This window comes from Cololabis saira, chromosome 12 (assembly GCF_033807715.1).
Source record: "Cololabis saira isolate AMF1-May2022 chromosome 12, fColSai1.1, whole genome shotgun sequence".
Taxonomy (NCBI): Eukaryota; Metazoa; Chordata; class Actinopteri; order Beloniformes; family Belonidae; genus Cololabis; species Cololabis saira.
In genome coordinates this window covers 14,874,726-14,893,015 of record NC_084598.1, presented here as the reverse complement: position 1 = coordinate 14,893,015, position 18,290 = coordinate 14,874,726, and the positions used below count along the sequence as shown (strand labels likewise).

Genomic DNA, 18,290 nt, shown 5'->3' with positions numbered 1-18,290 from the left:
GAACTGCTGGCAGTTGTTTTTGGACCTTTATCCCAAACTCCATCCTCCTATTTCTTTCTACCCCACAATTCCCCTAATAGCATCATATTAAACGCTGCTCAAAGAATGAGTTTTCAACGTAAATCGATCAGAAGAGACGACCTGAGGACTGATGACGGTATTTACACACATAAAGCTGATGATTTTTTATTAACTGTATATTTTAGATTGATGCATCATGATGATTGATGTCCTGCATCCTAATCAGCTGAGCAGAAGACCATCATCTGCATATTTCAGTGTCAAAAAGTTCAAGTTTAAAAAGTACTATTAAGCTTGATTTATTGGGCAAAACGTATAAAATGGTATTAAAAACTTTAAAAGATGTGAAATGTCTGACAGAAGACCTGGGGAGGGTTAGCAGACAAGAAGGAAAGCTGCGAGTGTCAGGAGAGACCGATATAGACCGCAGAAGAGTCCGTGTCCATCGGTTGGCTGCCTGGACTGCTTCAGTTTAACCACAGTAACCGGTTCCAGACGTCTGAGACAGTCCACCAAACGAAACCCATTTTACACGGTTGGCGACCGCCGGTGTAGGTGGGAACACCGCTCCTTCCCCCAGATATGTCCAGCCTGGCCATCGACAGCAGCACCTGGATCCTGTAACATGCAGCTCCGGTCGGCATCAGTTGACAGACTCGTATTATGACACTGACGTTACAGTACCATCGGATTCGTAGTACGGGTTGAAGTCCCTCAGATGAACAATGGAGGACAACCTTCCAGCACCCTCTCCCTGGACTCCAGAAAGGCTGGGTGCTATGAACCTTACCAACGGGTGAAGCCAGTTCCTCAGTCTCAACGGAAACTATGCTCTTATCTACTGGACAAAATCCTGATGGACAGCCTGGGAGCTGGCCATGTATTCAACTCCTCTTGAATGGGTCGACCCCCACCGCATGTACCACATCACACCCGGCCACCATGGCGCCCCCTTCAGGCAGGATTCAGGTATAACTGATGCACAGTGTTTGTTTCAACCGATACAGATCAGATTCGGTGTTTGGTTGGGTGCTCTGAGTGAGGGATCAAAAGTGCTTCTGTTAGATATTTGAGCTTTAAACCGCAGACCTGTGGCAAAAACAAGCAGGTTAAGGTTCTGGAGCACAGCCAGGGGGAAGTTAGTCTGATTGGATGCAGACACCAAGACAGACCAAGGACACCATGAGACACAGTCAGCTCTGACACACATTGTAATATCAGGAATTTAACACTGAAATACTGAATATTACAAAGGCACAATCATACATGCGACATAAAAAAAAACTATCCCACTGCCCCTCATACAAAGATGTAATTAGTTATACATCGATTATTAAAATAAGCTACATTTCTGTCTCCTGTTTTTTCATTTGTTTTAGTTGTCTGACAGTCTGAGTGACGGCGCTTTGTTAAAGACAGATTAATAAACTTTAAACTACACAGTTGAACATCTTGTACAGAGAAACTGGGAGGACCGCCTCAGGCGTCTTCCCTTCATCGCTCCAGCCCTTTCTTCATCTTCCGGTTCGTCTCAGCAGTTCAGGACGGGTTAGCAGCTTCTTTAGGCACCACATCCTCCACAGACACGCCTTCAACAACACAATCCACACCTTCGTTCACATCTGCTCAGCGCAACTGCTGGACCGCTGCTACAAACGCCGCTGGACCACAGGAATGACCTCATCTGACGGGGCGGGGTCAGCGCAGGTGTTGACTGGTCAGGTTGGTTTGTCAGCAGATGGAAAGAGCTTTGTGACCATCCAAGTGTTTCTGGTCATAAATGATCTCAGAGGAATATGTTTGCCCTCGGCAGCTACATTTACTCCAAAAAATGGTTTAACAGAGAGATTAAACAGACTTTAAAATGTTTCCCATGTTGTAACCCAATAAGACCGGATGCTTCTTTTTTAACATGCCACCGTTGCTTTCAGGACACATGACCGGCGCTGATTAGCATCAGAGCAAAGCTGATAAACTGCCCGGCCAGTTAGAAAAGCAGTTAAAGGTTCTACCCATCCATCGGACTGCTGGAGCCCGTCCAGTAGAACTCCTGGTAATGGGACGACAACTCGGGATACTGGTCATAAATAGCTGAGTGATCTTAAGTAAATCTAGATTCTGTAAAAATGGAAATGATTTATTTGATCCAGGGCAACCCTGCTTGCCACTCGTACGGTCGTCATGGTAACAGGTGAGTTATGCCTCTAAGATGAAGTGACGACGTATGGCAGCCGTTGCTGGGAATCCTAAATCGTAACCTCTGATGTAGCCTGATGTGCACCTCCCCCAACAAATGCGTCTGCTCCACTGGCTAGCTTTGTTTCTGTCGACGTATTACCTGCTACTATTTCTATTTCAGTGTTTGCAAACCAGGTATGACGGTAGTTTGGTCCGACGTTAGTAAAAGTTACTTTTGCTTGACATTCATCGAAGGTTCTGCTTCATTTGCTCTGTGGTGACAGGAAGCTCAGCACTTCTGCTACGTCACTGAGCCCACACCGCCACCTAGTGTTTGGTGGTGCAAATACAACAACACAAACGGACACGTTTAAATATTAACTCGGTCTCGTAAGTAGGCTAGGTTGCGTAGAGCCGTAAGTCACACATAAGAAAACAAGTGGATGAAGCGATCCACCCAGCATGCCTAGAGACCACCCTGCAAGCCTGTGGTGGCAGTATCATGATCTAGGGTCACTTCCTGGAGTTTGTGCAGCATTATGTGCCAAAAGATGAGGTCACCCCACTGCTACAATATAATAGAGGAGCAGGTTTTCCATAAGTGGATGTTTGTATTCCCCGGCGCCGTGGACGTACTCCAAGGTCACAGTACTAAAACCCTAACCCCAACCGTAGAGGAGTGGCTCGGGGGGCATGAGACATTATTTTCATTAATGTATTGGCCACCACAGAGCAGACCCGAACCCCACTGAGCACGTCTGGGATGTGCTGGAGAAGACTTGGATAAAAACAAATGCAGCTTTTGATGGAAATTAAAGTTGTGGATTTGCATACGCCTATTAAATGATGGGGCCAGGCAGTTTATCTCAAAATTTAATATTTATATTATAGGTCTCAGATTTTGATTTCTGGTTTCTGTTTCTTAGAAATGCACCTTGGGTCTTAATGGGTCTTAATGGGTTAATGACTCAATGTTTGCATACGTTTACCAACTAAGGCGGATACGTCTTCATATTCATATTCAAGCAGCATCTCAACACAACATCGCACCATAATATTCTCTGAGCTTATCATTTCTAAAAACTGTTACTCTAGCTGAACTTAATTTACTTTTCAAAAGAGCACATAAACTTCACAGCATCAATCTAAAGAGTGTGTGGCCAGGATTTTCCTTTTACTCGGCATCCCGAATGTGACAGCAGGAGGTTGGAAAGAAGAGTCTGTTCAGAGTCCCGAAGCAGGCTCCTGCTGTCACGACAGCTGCTTGTGCAAGAAGAGCAAGGTTTCTAATCTCACTACAGATTAAACATCAGTTCCTGGACAAGCAGGAAGCTGCAGAGTCCACAGAGGAGCATTACACAAACAGCATTCTGCCTGAGGAGGTGTGGGAGGAAGGAGAGGTGAGGACAGATGATCTTTGATGGTCACAGGGGTTCAGGAAAGGGAGGAGAAACGTTGGGAAAGGGTTTGTAGACGTAGGAGAAAAGGTGTTCACACATAACAGTGAGGAGAGGAAAAGGTGAGAGGTGAGTTCAGACTAGGAGTGTACTGCATGGCCAGGAGACTGATTCATGGATTGACGGCTGAAGAGGGACTCATGGCTCTAGCTGGAGATGGATAAGATGGCAGAGGTGTCTTTAGCCTTGTCAAAGAAGATGGACGTCTCATGGGCAGCCTTCAGCTTGACCTGGGCAGAGCCTGGCGAGCCCTGAGCGGCGTTGGGCTGACACTCCTGACAACAGCAGCAGCAGCAGTCCATGAAGGCCTGACCGAGAGCCTGGAACAAAGATGGATGTTGTTCAACCATCACTGCATTCATTCACAGAGATGTTGTCAGCTTCTATAACTGTCAACAGTGAAGTCTGTGAAGTCTGCACAAGAGGCATGAGTTTGTGTTAATTAACATGCAAGTCAATAGGAGAAGCTCGTTTCCATATTTGCTGAAATGTTCAGGGTCTCCCGGCAGCAACGTGTGAAACAGACAATCTGTGAGAGAAATAATCAGGATCATCATGCTCTTAACGGTTCTGACTGAAAACAACCAATCAGAGCCAATGGAGGCTGAGCTGAATCACAGCAGAGAGGGATCAGTTTTAACATCTCTTCGTGTTACCCAGGTCTCCTTTGACCCCTGCCATAACTTCCTAGTCTCTGGGTATTATTCCTGGTTTGGATGCAAAAGGTTAAGATCCTGCAGAAGACCCTAATTCATGCTACGAATTAAGACCAACCTCACTGGCTGCAACATGCGGTTAAACCTCCTGGTCTGTGCTGCGGGGGTGTGAACGGTAGTCTGCGCTGGTGAAGACGTCCCTGCAGGGACCACCAAGCATGCCTTTTATCCAGACCTTTACAGCTGTGGCTAATTTAGATGGCAAAGCACACGTTCAAACAAAAAAGCCACTTAGCACTTTGTGACAACTACGCAGGACATTACTGACGAGTTTTGTCCAAGGCTGGTTTTAATGGTGTTCCTTCTGCAGACGGGTCTTGTTTGACCTGTCCTTAGACTTTAATGCCCACACTCTCAAAGACGTTTACTTATGGAAAGGTGTATTCACCTCAAAGGATTTTAAATGAAGAATGGCTCATTGTTCAGTGCTGGAACCTCTCTATTTACAACCTACAGCATGTCCTCGGGTTTGGTCATCCTGGTAATGGGTTCTCAAGTTTCTGCCAAAAATAGTTGTAATTTTATGAGCCCACAATTCCATCCATCCATTTTATATACCCTCTGCATCCTAACAGGGTCCTGAGGCTGGAGTCTATCCCGGCTCATTACAGCCGTACACCCTGGACAGGTCACCAGCGCATCCCAGAGTCACACATGTAGACAAACAACCACTCACACCTACGGGCAGTTTTGAATCATCACTTAACCTAACATCACTATACATGTTTTCGGGAGGAAGTCCATGAGGAGAACATGCAAACTCCCCTCAGAAACACTCCTGCCGGGGTTGGGATTTGAACCGGGAACATTTCTTGCACAAAGCCACCATGTTCCCTTGGTTCCCGAATCACCACTCAAGGATGAAAAGAAACGTTAGACCTAGGAACACTCCAAGCAGTTTGTCTCTGAGAGATATCCATGTGGATGAAGGAACATCCCCTTTGGACCTATTGGACCTCCCTTCATCATTACTTGATGTCTGTGAATGGTTCCATCTGTTCCTTCTGTACCTTCTGTACTATATTAGATCTGTCCGTTGGCACAGAACATTATTATCTCTCGGCTTCCCTCAGCTTTCTCTGCAGTGCTCTTCTAGCACGCCCACGGAAACTCTTGCATATCGGATGCTCCATCAACCAAACAGAATGACTTCTGGGTCTGCAGCAGCCATTTAAACTGTACAGACTGCTGCCCCTCCTGGACCACTGCCACCACTACGAGGCAGTCTCAGTCCAGACGCCTCCCATCTGTGGTTTCACCATTGGTGAACACGACAACCCAAATGCTATCTAAACAGGAGCATCTCTCTTTGCCTTCAAGGATCTCTTGAGGATCCCTCTCTTTGAAGAACACCTCGTCTATAAACACTTGAACAAGATATGGCATTACGTTCTCAAAATGAAAGTGTTTACTACCATGATGGTCCTATCTTTCGGTGAAAGGGACTGGAGGGACTGGAGCAGCGTTGTAGGTTAACTAGCTGGCTTACCTTACACAGACACAGCAGCAGCACGGGTGTCACCGAGCACTTGAAGAACAGCAGGAAGTGATGTAACAGCACCAGCATGGCGGCAGTGTCTTCAGAGACGATGATGTGGGTGTAGGCCAGCGTGATGTTGCAGACGTGTTCGGGCAGAGCGCACACACCATACACCACCGCTAGGGCCAGCAGGGTGCAGTTCAGCTGCCGCTCCACCACCTGGTGCTGCTGACGGTTCTGGCTGGAGGAGCGGTCGTCGTGTCTACGCTGCTTCTGGGTGGCGTTGGAGTCGCTGCTGACATTGCGGGTGGCCAGTTGGCAGAGTATGGTGAAGAGGATGGGAAGGCAGAAGTAGCAGCCGAAGCACCACCACATCCGACCCTGAAAAATCGACGTGAGGAGCCAGAGGATTAGCGTCACCTGTCGCTCGACGGATCATTGTAAACACATTCATCCCCGTATGCGGGAAACAGAATCTGTGTTTGCTGTCATCTCACCTGGTGGTACCTGAGCAGCAGGGAATGGAGGGAGTCGGGCAGGTGGAGGGACAGCGGAGAGGACGGTGTGATGGTGCAGGAGTCGACCAGCCGGCCGGTGGATGGGGACACGGCCTGGCTGAGTTGCCACAGAAAGATCTCGGGGCTGGACAGCAGCAGAGATGCGAGCCACACCAGCAGCAGCTTCAGCAGCACCGAGCGGCAGTGCGCCACGCGCCGAGCCTTCGGCTGAGATGACGAGGTGGCGGCGTGGAAGCGATCAATTCCCAGAGCACACAGAGTAAAGGAGGTGATGCCTAGAGAGACGATCTGCAGAAAGAAGAACGGCATTAGTGTTAATTTAACAACCGGTGAGGAAGTTGTCCTTGTACAAGTCGGTCCTGCTAATCCTGAGTTGGATCACCTGGTTTGATGTCGTCTGAATAAGTAAAATCAGTTGCTGACATGATAAAAGTTTTAAAAAGTTTAATGTACTTGAGTACGGTTTTGGCATTACATGCTGCTTCAATCCTGCTGGCGTTTGAGATGAGCGACTGCAAGAGCTCGATCACGCTTCCCTAAAGTAATCTTACCTTCGAATGAAGGAACATTAACTCCGCTAACGGGCGGGGAGAAAGCATCGAGGGTGGTAACACCTCACCATGGCATGTTGACTCATAACTGAGTGTGTTACACTACCCCCATGTGGTCTGGAGGTCATACTGTATGGTTACACAAGGTGCCTTTAAAGACTCAAAAATCGAATTACTGATTTGCTTGAAACACACCTCATCAGACCTCCGTTTTCTCTGATTTTCCCCGATACATTAGACATCTTAATTTGATGCTTTATTTCACAATAAATCCCTACATCCATGCTGAGCACTAAATAATGAGCACTCAATAAGCCTAAACCCACACAATCACACAGAACCTGACCCAGCAACCTTGTCGCGGTGAGGCCACGGTGCTGGCCAGGGGGAAACCGGTACCCTGGAGGAAACAACAATGATCCCGTGGTTGGTTGCATTCAGGTGAAAAGAAGAGCTGTCAGCTGTTAACGGCGCTCAGGCCGGAGAAGGAGTTACCGATCCCACAAGTTAGTTTTCAGGTCAAATTTGTTCCCGTCCAACCACTGAAGCAGCCACAGGACGTTCCAGCAGGAATAGTAACACGTCACCACGGCAACGGATCCCCAAACAAGAGGAGCGTCAGTCCTGGCTCTGTGAAGCTTTTTTTGTTTTCTTTTTCCTTTTCAAGCTAAAATCTGCACAAAGTGACCTCATACACCGATAAACTTCTTCACAGGACTGTAGCTGTTTCGACTGGATTTAATATTGGTTGTTTTCCGTGTTGCGACCTAAGGACTTTTGTTTTGCTTTACAAATAATGGGAACTGAATTTAATTGACATTTGAAATGTTTGACCTTGGTTAGATATCTCAGATGAAGAATAAGTGGGCCGACTGAGATGTTTTGGACGTATAAAGAGGTGAATATTTCAGTTGAAGACTGCTGGAGCATCCTGCCGGGCAGGAGAAAACGACCGCAGAGACTTCTGGATGAGAGACAGCGGTGTAACAAAAGAGACAGGTTTTGTTTTTCTAGTGCATAAAAGGTTGCGAACAAGTAGTAATCAATCGTATTTTCCGCACTATAAGACACTTAAAATCCTTCATTTTTCTCAAAAATCGGCAGCACGCCCTATAATCAGGTATTCCTTATGTATGAATCTTGTTGTGCTTATTGACCTCGAACCAGTTTCATGTGGTACACTGGGCTCAGAAATCTGTCAACATGTTTTAATGACGAAGCCGCTCCGCTTGATTGATGGTCGGATCGTTCAGCTGACAAATTAAAGTCGGTCCTTGGTTGGATACGGGTTGCCCCATCAGACGTTAGATAACTAATTATGTAATGCTGCAAGCAACCATCATCCAACATCTAGTCAACGTTACTTTACTATAATTAGACGTCAAGCCAACGTTAGCGTAAACCCAATTTTTAAATCTACATCATAATCCAGTTATAATCAGATGTTGGAATACAACGTTGTTCCAACCTCACACTAACTTCAGGTGTCCGCTATTGCTGGCAACGATGAACCAATCCGAGAACCGTACGTAGTACAACGCTTACCTCCTCCACTTTTTATTGGTGGATTTGAGACGAATGATGTAAGATGTGAGTGTATTTTTCTGTTTTAGTTACAACTGAAAGATAATCTGAGTTATTGTAAACGAGTTGAATAAAGTTTGACTTACCAGACTATTTTGTTTCGCTTTATATTTGTTTTATCATGTGCGCCTCGTGGTCCCAAAAATACGGTACGTAGATCACGAAAAGTTGTCAACACAGAAATTTAGCAGCGATGCGCTCATAAAACCCGATAAAAAGACAATCTCTGTTTTTTCCAGCTCGGGTGTAAATGTTCATTTGCAACTGCAATACATGTAAGAACTGCAGGGGGCAGCATCGCGCTCGTTTTCTTCCACAATAATTGCATGTAGCCCGCAGAAGAAAAAGTACACGTGAACAACTTCCCAAGGCTAAACAACGTTCTAGAGTATGAGAAACCAGCTGATGTGCCGACCGAGCTGTCGTTTCACGTCGAGGGTACGAGGAACCGACGACATTGAGTCCAGAAGCTAAGGGTCAGCACGTGAACGTCGAGTCATAGACCACCTGACCGACACCCCTCACCCCCCACCCCCCACCCCCCCGCAGGTGGTGAGTCCACAAGAGGGCTCAGGATGTGCCAGGCCACAGGCCCCACCCCCAGGTCTGGCTGGGGGTGGAGTCCCGCTAACCTTTATTTATATGTGCCCATAAGTCTATAAATAACTCCCCAGGACCAGGAGTAACTGTCCCCACCGGTTCCGGGGGTCACTCCTGGGTTCCTGGGTACATAAACGTTCTCCAGAGGCAGTTGGTTAGCATAAGGCCTACGTACCTCCATATAAGGCACCATGCGGCAGGTGATGTCACCCAGGATCCTCCTATGGGAGAGCTGGTTGAGGACCACCACAGGGAGGCAAAGCACCAGAACCAGGAAGTCCCAGAAGGCCATGGTGGCCAGCAGGTAGTTCCATGCAGATCTCATGAAGTAGTTGTTCCAGACGATACACATGACCGCCATGTTTCCCACCACGCCCACCGCCAGCACCAGGCCGGCCAGGAACAGAACCGCATAGGCTGCGTACGAGCTCTCCGCTAGCGGGTAGAAGGGGTTGAAGAGTCCCAGGTCGGGGACGGAGGTGTTGCCGTGGACAACGTAATCGTCTTCCCGACTGCCGTTTCCCGCCTCTGCTTGTGTCGTGTTGCTGAATTCTGTGACTTGAGGTGTGGTCACCCACTCGTTCTCGAAGGAATGGCTGAAGGTGGACTGCTGCTCGTCCTCATCTGCGCCGCGGGCCAGACGTCGTTGACGGTCCAGGTCCAGATCCAACATGTCGGCCCGGGGGAGGCTCTGTTCAGTCTTGACCTGCTCCACGCTCCGAAGGAGCTCTAGTTTAACGCTGGAGGGTTTATCGATGTTGCTGGGCACATTTCCAGGTGGCCCGACACTCTTGGCGTTGGTGAAGACCAGGGGAAGGTACAGAAACAGCAGAAAACTGACCTCTAGAGCCATGATGCACAATTTAGTATGAATTCAAGACTGGATGCTCATTAACGGTGCTCCGGAACAAGATGAGGGCTCTGTGTGGGAAGAGTTTCATAAATCTTTTAGTTTGGTCAAAACCAGAAAAAGTATGAGGAAGACGTATAAATCCAGGACTCAAAGTGTTCTCAGGTTTCTAGAAGGAAATCTGCCAAAGTAAAGAAAAGAGTCTGAAGCAACCGTGTTTGGGAGGACATCCAGTCTTCTGTCAGGTCCTGACAAGATGAAGGTTCTTGGTTTCTCCTCTTCAAAACTCCCAACACTCCAACTGTCTCACTTTAAAAGCGTCCTCCGGTCTTCTCATCCATCAGTAATCCAGAGAAGAGTCCAGGAGGAGGACGGGGGGAAGGCGAGGCTCCGTGTCCGCGGTGCTGTGTGAGGGTTGCAGGAGTCCTGGAGCTCTGAGGGTCTCTGGGAACCAGCAGCTCTCTGCAGCACGGCTGGATGGAGCCTTTGTCCGGACACACACCGGCATACAAACGAGGCTGGCACACACACAAACACACACATTTGTCTGCACCATCATGCACGCATACTTTCTTTTGCTCTCTTTGGCTCACACTTTCTCACACTTGAAGACGTGCTCTGCTCTGCCGCCACCTGGTGGTGGTTTTATGCGGCTTTGCTGACAGAAACGTGTCCAGAGGTCTTACTGAAACGTCTGACACGTCTGGATAACAGAGATGCAGTCCAGCAGCTCTGTTTCCAGCCGTGTCCTCACAGCTGGGTTCACAGCAGCGGCTCTTTGGGATGACGACAGCTAAACTCAGCTCCATCCCAGTTTCTGTGGAGTCTGCTTCTTTTGAAATGTGTGATGGAGCTTTGTGCTCATCAGAGGTGCAGCAGACCCAGTATGACGGGATGCTTGCTGAGGAAAAAGATCTGGATCTGTGACGTCACAGAATCCTGCAAATGTAAACGGCTCAACCCCTGCTTAAACACACGATGGCGGCGTAACTGTCCCTCGATGACCAGCCTCAGTCTCCTGCAGCACCTGGGTCTTTGGGGGCCAGACGTGGGACCTGCAACTGTGTGACCACAGGTCCCAGAGTAGGTCAGACTTGTTCCCGGTGCATGTTGGACTCCGGCAGGGCTGCCCTTTGTCACCGGTCCTGTTCATAATTTTTATGGACAGGATTTCTAGGCGTAGCCAGGGGCCGGAGGTGATCCGGTTTGGGAACCATGGGATTTCGTCTCTGCTTTTTGCGGATGACGTTGTCCTGTTGGCTTCATCGGACCGGGACCTTCAGCATGGGCTGGGGCGGTTTGAGGCCGGGTGCAACGTGGCAGTGATGAGAATCAGCACCTCCAAAACCGAGGCCATGGTTCTCCACCGGGAAAGGGTGGCATGCCTTCTCTGGGTGGGTGGAGAAGTCCTGCCTCAGGTGGAGGAGTTCAAGTATCTCGGGGTCTTGTTCACGAGTGAGGGAACAATGGAGCGTGAGATTGACAGACGGATCGGTGCAACGTCCGCAGTAATGCGGTCGATGTACCGGACCGTCGTGATGAAGAGGGAGCTGAGTCGAAAGGCGAAACTCTCGATTTACCGGTCAATCTAACGTTCCCACCCTCACCTATGGTCATGAACTTTGGGTAGTGACCGAAAGGACAAGATCGCGGATACAAGCGGCCGAGATGAGTTTCCTCCGCAGGGTGGCTGGACGCTCCCTTAGAGATAGGGTGAGGAGTTCGGTCACCCGGGAGGAGCTCGGAGTAGAGCCGCTGCTCCTTCACATTGAGAGGAGTCAGCTGAGGTGGCATCTGTACCGGATCCTCCTGGACGCCTCCTTAGGGAGGTGTTCCAGGCATGTCCCACCGGGAGGAGACCCCGGGGAAGACCCAGGACACGCTGGAGAGACTATGTCTCTCGGCTGGCCTGAGAACATGTCAGATTCCCCTCAGAGGAGCTGGAGGAAGAGCTGGAGGAAGTGTCTGGGTGAAGGAAGTCTGGGCATCTCTGTTGAGACTGCTGCCCCCGCGACCCGGAAACGGATAAGCGGCGGACAATGGATGGATGGATGGCATTTAAACCACCTCATTAAATAAAAAACATGGAGGTTCTCATCAGACCTCGTTTTAAACTTTTAAACTTTATTATTTTTTAATGTAACAGAGCTACTTGACAGGATGAAGACTTCTGATGTTTCCATGAATTCTCTAATCATAATTTACAGTTTTGAACACTGTCAAGTTACTTACGTTTTTTGCCATGCAATTTTCCCCACTTGAAAGGGATGTCATCTACCCAGAGTCTTTTAACTGGAATCCACTCAAATGACCAGACAGCTTTTCCTTTTCTTTCTTTTATTTCCAAGGTGCATAATCCATCCTTTGCCATTAGGTGAAAAACCTTTCAATCAAACACACAAAAAGAAAATGTTTAAATTCTGTACATAATTCAAATTATTATAATAGGAAATAAGCATACAAAATACGAGATAAGTGCAGAAATACCATAAAATAAACACCTAAATAAATAAACTGTGAAACCCAAACCTTAACATTAAATTGCAAATTTAAAAATAAAGTTACCCATTTGTCCATTATTTTAGCATGTTGTCAGGTAAGTATGAATTTCACGTATTTTTAATATTTATTGTTGGTCTGTTTTTTAGCATGTTTCAGGTAAGTATGAATTAATTTTAACATCAATTATTTTATTTAACCGTAATTATTTTATTTAACCTTAATTACTTTATTTAACCTTAATTACTTTTACGGTCAATATTTGAATTAATACAATGAATGACAAAAAGAATGATGTTGAGTATTAAAGTATGAAAATACTCAAATCATGCTATAAATTAAGTAAATTAAATTTCCTAAAAGCATAACAACTTTCAAAATAATAATGAAATACTTTAGATTTCTCAATACAAAAAGTGCAAACTATCTATTTACACTACAAATCATTTGAACTTAAGGATAAACAATCAGAAATCAACACACATGCATCAAACATTTCACAAGCCACAACCAACCCTGTGGCTAAGCTAACGCTAACACAAGCAATCTTCAATGAACCTCCGTACAAAGTCTCTGAAATTATTTATTTAAATCCGCAGGTCTTTTACAGTCTGCCCATGCGGCTTCCTGCCAGCAGAGGGTACTGCTGCTCTTCATTTATGAAACTCAGAGACTACGAGACCTGACAGGCACTGTGGCCCAGAACTCTGGGACCTGCCTGGGTGGACCAGAACTCTGGGACCTGCCTGGGTGGACCAGAACTCTGGGACCTGAAAGGGACCGTGGACCAGAACTCTGGGACCTGCCAGGGTGGACCAGAACTCTGGGACCTGCCAGGGTGGACCAGAACTCTGGGACCTGCCAGGGTGGACCAGAACTCTGGGACCTGCCAGGGTGGACCAGAACTCTGGGACCTGCCAGGGTGGACCAGAACTCTGGGACCTGACCGGGTGGACTAGAACTCTGGGACCTGACCGGGTGGACTAGAACTCTGGGACCTGACCGGGTGGACTAGAACTCTGGGACCTGGCAGGGTGGACCAGAACTCTGGGACCTGACAGGGTGGACCAGAACTCTGGGACCTGACCGGGTGGACTACAACTCTGGGACCTGACCGGGTGGACCAGAACTCTGGGACCTGGCAGGGTGGACCAGAACTCTGGGACCTGACAGGGTGGACCAGAACTCTGGGACCTGACAGGGACCATGGACCAGAACTCTGGGACCTGACAGGGTGGACCAGAACTCTGGGACCTGACAGGGACCGTGGACCACAACTCAGAACTTAAAAGAGAGACATGGATCAACTGTGGTAAAGTCAAACTCCAGAATCAAACTGAAAGAATTATGAGAACCAATGAAACTTCCTGTGAGCTCTGGCCGTCCCACAAACGTTGCTACTGCCCCTTTTAATCATCATTGTTTCTGTGTTATAACAAAATGAAAATCCTCTGATTACAGTGGGGTCGTAGTGAAGAGTCTCTCTCAGATGAACGACATATTATTACATTAAATTATTTAATTTAACAAAAATGGAGGCAAAAACAAACGTTGCCGATACTCAGTAATCCAGCCTGTACAGATCCAACTTCAACAGGAAAACCCAAAGAGGTCGGTTCAGAGAGGTTCTATGTATATCTCCCAAAGTCCTATCAGCATCTCCACCATGTCCAGGTCTGGACTTTGACCAAGTCATTCCAAAACCTTTTTCATCATTCTGCTGCTGTGTTTGGGACCATTCCCTGTCACTTAACCCAGTTTCAACCTGCTGATGGTCCTGGGGATCAGTTCTTCAGGGGTTGATGAGCAGCACCATCCGGCTCCAACGGAAGCAGTAAGCAGGGAACTAATAGCACAGTTTAAATAAAGTCACATGTTGAGGCTGCATTGGCTACAATCAGATAGAAAAGGGGTCCAAACTTTTGCACATAACTGGACACGACCTCAGCTGAACTCAACCTGAGAGATCGTCAAAGCTGAACCTTCAAATAGTTCTTCAAAGTCATGAATCAAGATAAAAGTTCTTTGCACATGTCACAAGTTTTAGAAAAAACTGCGCTTGTTGTGGGGTCATGTGGGGTTATTGGATCCTTTGTATCGTGCGGTCATGATGCTCAGAAGGTGTTCCTCTACACTAGTAAAGGCCTTCTTTCGATGTTGGTGGAGATGGGGGGAAGGAGACAGGGTTTCAGGAACCGTGTGTGTCCAGAGAGACGGTGTCCATGAGTCCAGTCAGGTGAGACGAGAAGGTGGATGTGTACATGGCGTCCTGCTCCAACAGCTCCACTCCTGCAGCTCTATATAAGGTTATCTGTCCTCCCAGCAGGAAGACATGGAGGGCAGCCCGGGTCAGTGGAATCACACACACACACACACACACACACACACACACACACACACACACACACACACACACACACACACACACACACACACACACACACACACACACACACACACACACACACACACACACCTTAAATGGTAAGGAAAGTCAGTGGAAAATGTCGGTGTGACCCCACGGAGCCTGAAGTTGCCCCTCTCCTCTTAGATCCGTCTGACCTGCCGGAGCGAAGCCAAGCAAGTTGAATATGAAAACTCTCCATGTGGCCGTTGGGATTTAACCTAAATTCATACCAAATCTATGTCCACTCAAACGTCACACTTGATCGCACATTCTCAACCATCATCGGCCGGGATCACTGTTGTCATGGAGATGGAAGACCTGCAGCCAGAAGTTCCTCCAGTGTTCCTTCTAGAGAGAGACTTTAAAAAACCTGAAGTGGCAGGTGATGGAGCAGGTGATGCTGCAGGTAAGGGAGTAGGTGAGGGAGTGGGTGATCTAGCAGGTGATGGAGCAGGTGATCTAGCAGGTGATGGAGCAGGTGATGCAGCAGGTAAGGGAGTAGGTGAGGGAGTGGGTGATCTAGCAGGTGATGGAGCAGGTGATGCAGCAGGTAAGGGAGTAGGTGAGGGAGTGGGTGATCTAGCAGGTGATGGAGCAGGTGAGGGAGCAGGTGAGGGAGCAGGTGAGGGAGTAGGTGATGGAGCAGGTGAGGGAGTAGGTGATGCAGCAGGTAAGGGAGTAGGTGATGGAGCAGGTGAGGGAGCAGGTGATGGAGCAGGTGATGCAGCAGGTGATTTAGTAGGTGATGGAGCAGGTGAGGGAGCAGGTGATGGAGCAGGTGATGGAGCAGGTGAGGGAGCAGGTGATGCAGCAGGTGATGCAGCAGGTAAGGGAGCAGGTGAGGGAGCAGGTGATGCAGCAGGTAAGGGAGCAGGTGAGGGAGTAGGTGATGGAGCAGGTGAGGGAGCAGGTGATGGAGCAGGTGATGGAGCAGGTGATGGAGCAGGTGATGGAGCAGGTGATGGAGCAGGTGATTTAGTAGGTGATGGAGCAGGTGAGGGAGCAGGTGATGGAGCAGGTGATGGAGCAGCATTACATTTTTGGGGTAATATTAAACTAATGAAAATGGTGTTTCTTCTCATTCATCATTAGTAATATCAAAGGGAACTTTTACTTATTTCATTAAAATTCAGACCAAATAGGAAAAGCAATCATGTAAATATTAATATCCCTAACTTATTGTGAGTAGTGTACATCAAAACAAGTTAGTGTTTAGATCTTGTCTTATCAAATCTGGCGACGTAACTGTAGTTTGTCCAAGCGACTGCGCATGTGTGACTCAAATCAGGTAGCAACTCACATCGACAGGGGGAGCAAGTGATGGAGCAGGTGAGGGAGCAGGTGATGGAGCAGGTGATGGAGCAGGTGAGGGAGCAGGTGATGGAGCAGTTGAGGGAGCAGGTGAGGGAGTAGGTGATGGAGCAGGTGAGGGAGCAGGTGAGGGAGCAGGTGAGGGAGCAGGTGAGGGAGCAGGTGATGGAGCAGGTGATGGAGCAGGTGAGGCAGTAGGTGAGGGAGTAGGTGAGGGAGCAGGTGATGGAGCAGGTGAGGGAGCAGGTGATGGAGCAGGTGAGGGAGCAGGTGATGGAGCAGGTGAGGGAGCAGGTGAGGGAGCAGGTGAGGGAGCAGGTGATGGAGCAGGTGATGGAGCAGGTGATGGAGCAGGTGAGGGAGTAGGTGATGGAGCAGGTGAGGGAGCAGGTGAGGGAGCAGGTGAGGGAGCAGGTGAGGGAGCAGGTGAGGGAGTAGGTGAGGGAGCAGGTGATGGAGCAGGTGAGGGAGCAGGTGAGGGAGCAGGTGAGGGAGTAGGTGAGGGAGCAGGTGATGGAGCAGGTGAGGGAGCAGGTGAGGGAGCAGGTGAGGGAGCAGGTGATGGAGCAGGTGATGGAGCAGGTGAGGAAGCAGGTGAGGAAGCAGGTGAGGGAGCAGGTGATGGAGCAGGTGAGGGAGCAGGTGAGGGAGCAGGTGATGGAGAAGGTGAGGGAGCAGGTGATGGAGCAGGTGAGGGAGCAGGTGATGGAGCAGGTGAGGGAGCAGGTGATGGAGCAGGTGAGGGAGCAGGTGAGGGAGCAGGTGATGGAGCAGGTGATGGAGCAGGTGAGGAAGCAGGTGAGGGAGCAGGTGATGGAGCAGGTGATGGAGCAGGTGATGGAGCAGGTGAGGAAGCAGGTGAGGGAGCAGGTGATGGAGCAGGTGAGGGAGCAGGTGATGGAGCAGGTGAGGGAGCAGGTGATGGAGCAGGTGAGGGAGCAGGTGATGGGGAAGGTGAGGGAGCAGGTGATGGAGCAGGTGAGGGAGCAGGTGATGGAGCAGGTGAGGGAGCAGGTGATGGAGCAGGTGATGGAGCAGGTGATGGAGCAGGTGAGGGAGTAGGTGAGGGAGCAGGTGATGGAGCAGGTGAGCGAGCAGGTGATGGAGCAGGTGAGGGAGTAGGTGATGGAGCAGGTGAGGGAGCAGGTGATGGAGCAGGTGATGCAGCAGGTGATTTAGTAGGTGATGGAGCAGGTGAGGGAGCAGGTGATGGAGCAGGTGATGGAGCAGGTGAGGGAGCAGGTGATGCAGCAGGTGATGCAGCAGGTAAGGGAGCAGGTGAGGGAGCAGGTGATGCAGCAGGTAAGGGAGCAGGTGAGGGAGTAGGTGATGGAGCAGGTGAGGGAGCAGGTGATGGAGCAGGTGATGGAGCAGGTGATGGAGCAGGTGATGGAGCAGGTGATGGAGCAGGTGATTTAGTAGGTGATGGAGCAGGTGAGGGAGCAGGTGATGGAGCAGGTGATGGAGCAGCATTACATTTTTGGGGTAATATTAAACTAATGAAAATGGTGTTTCTTCTCATTCATCATTAGTAATATCAAAGGGAACTTTTACTTATTTCATTAAAATTCAGACCAAATAGGAAAAGCAATCATGTAAATATTAATATCCCTAACTTATTGTGAGTAGTGTACATCAAAACAAGTTAGTGTTTAGATCTTGTCTATCAAATCTGGCGACGTAACTGTAGTTTGTCCAAGCGACTGCGCATGTGTGACTCAAATCAGGTAGCAACTCACATCGACAGGGGGAGCAAGTGATGGAGCAGGTGAGGGAGCAGGTGATGGAGCAGGTGAGGGAGCAGGTGATGGAGCAGTTGAGGGAGCAGGTGAGGGAGTAGGTGATGGAGCAGGTGAGGGAGCAGGTGAGGGAGCAGGTGAGGGAGCAGGTGAGGGAGCAGGTGATGGAGCAGGTGATGGAGCAGGTGAGGCAGTAGGTGAGGGAGTAGGTGAGGGAGCAGGTGATGGAGCAGGTGAGGGAGCAGGTGATGGAGCAGGTGAGGGAGCAGGTGATGGAGCAGGTGATGGAGCAGGTGAGGGAGCAGGTGATGGAGCAGGTGAGGGAGCAGGTGATGGAGCAGGTGAGGGAGCAGGTGAGGGAGCAGGTGAGGGAGCAGGT

At 49.0% G+C, this 18,290-nt stretch overlaps 1 protein-coding gene across 1 annotated transcript; it reads right to left on the bottom strand.

Annotated features, from left to right (window-relative positions):
- Nucleotides 1-305: 305 nt before the first annotated feature.
- On the bottom strand, nt 306-10,433 carry gpr37l1b (G protein-coupled receptor 37 like 1b). The gene is made up of 4 exons (XM_061735653.1): nt 9,281-10,433; nt 6,350-6,658; nt 5,862-6,233; nt 306-3,976 (listed from the first exon to the last, which is right to left on the bottom strand). Exons 1-4 carry the CDS (start codon nt 9,956-9,958, stop codon nt 3,803-3,805), a joined length of 1,533 nt encoding a protein of 510 aa, XP_061591637.1. The 5' UTR covers nt 9,959-10,433; the 3' UTR covers nt 306-3,802.
- Between the last annotated feature and the right edge of the window lie 7,857 nt (nt 10,434-18,290).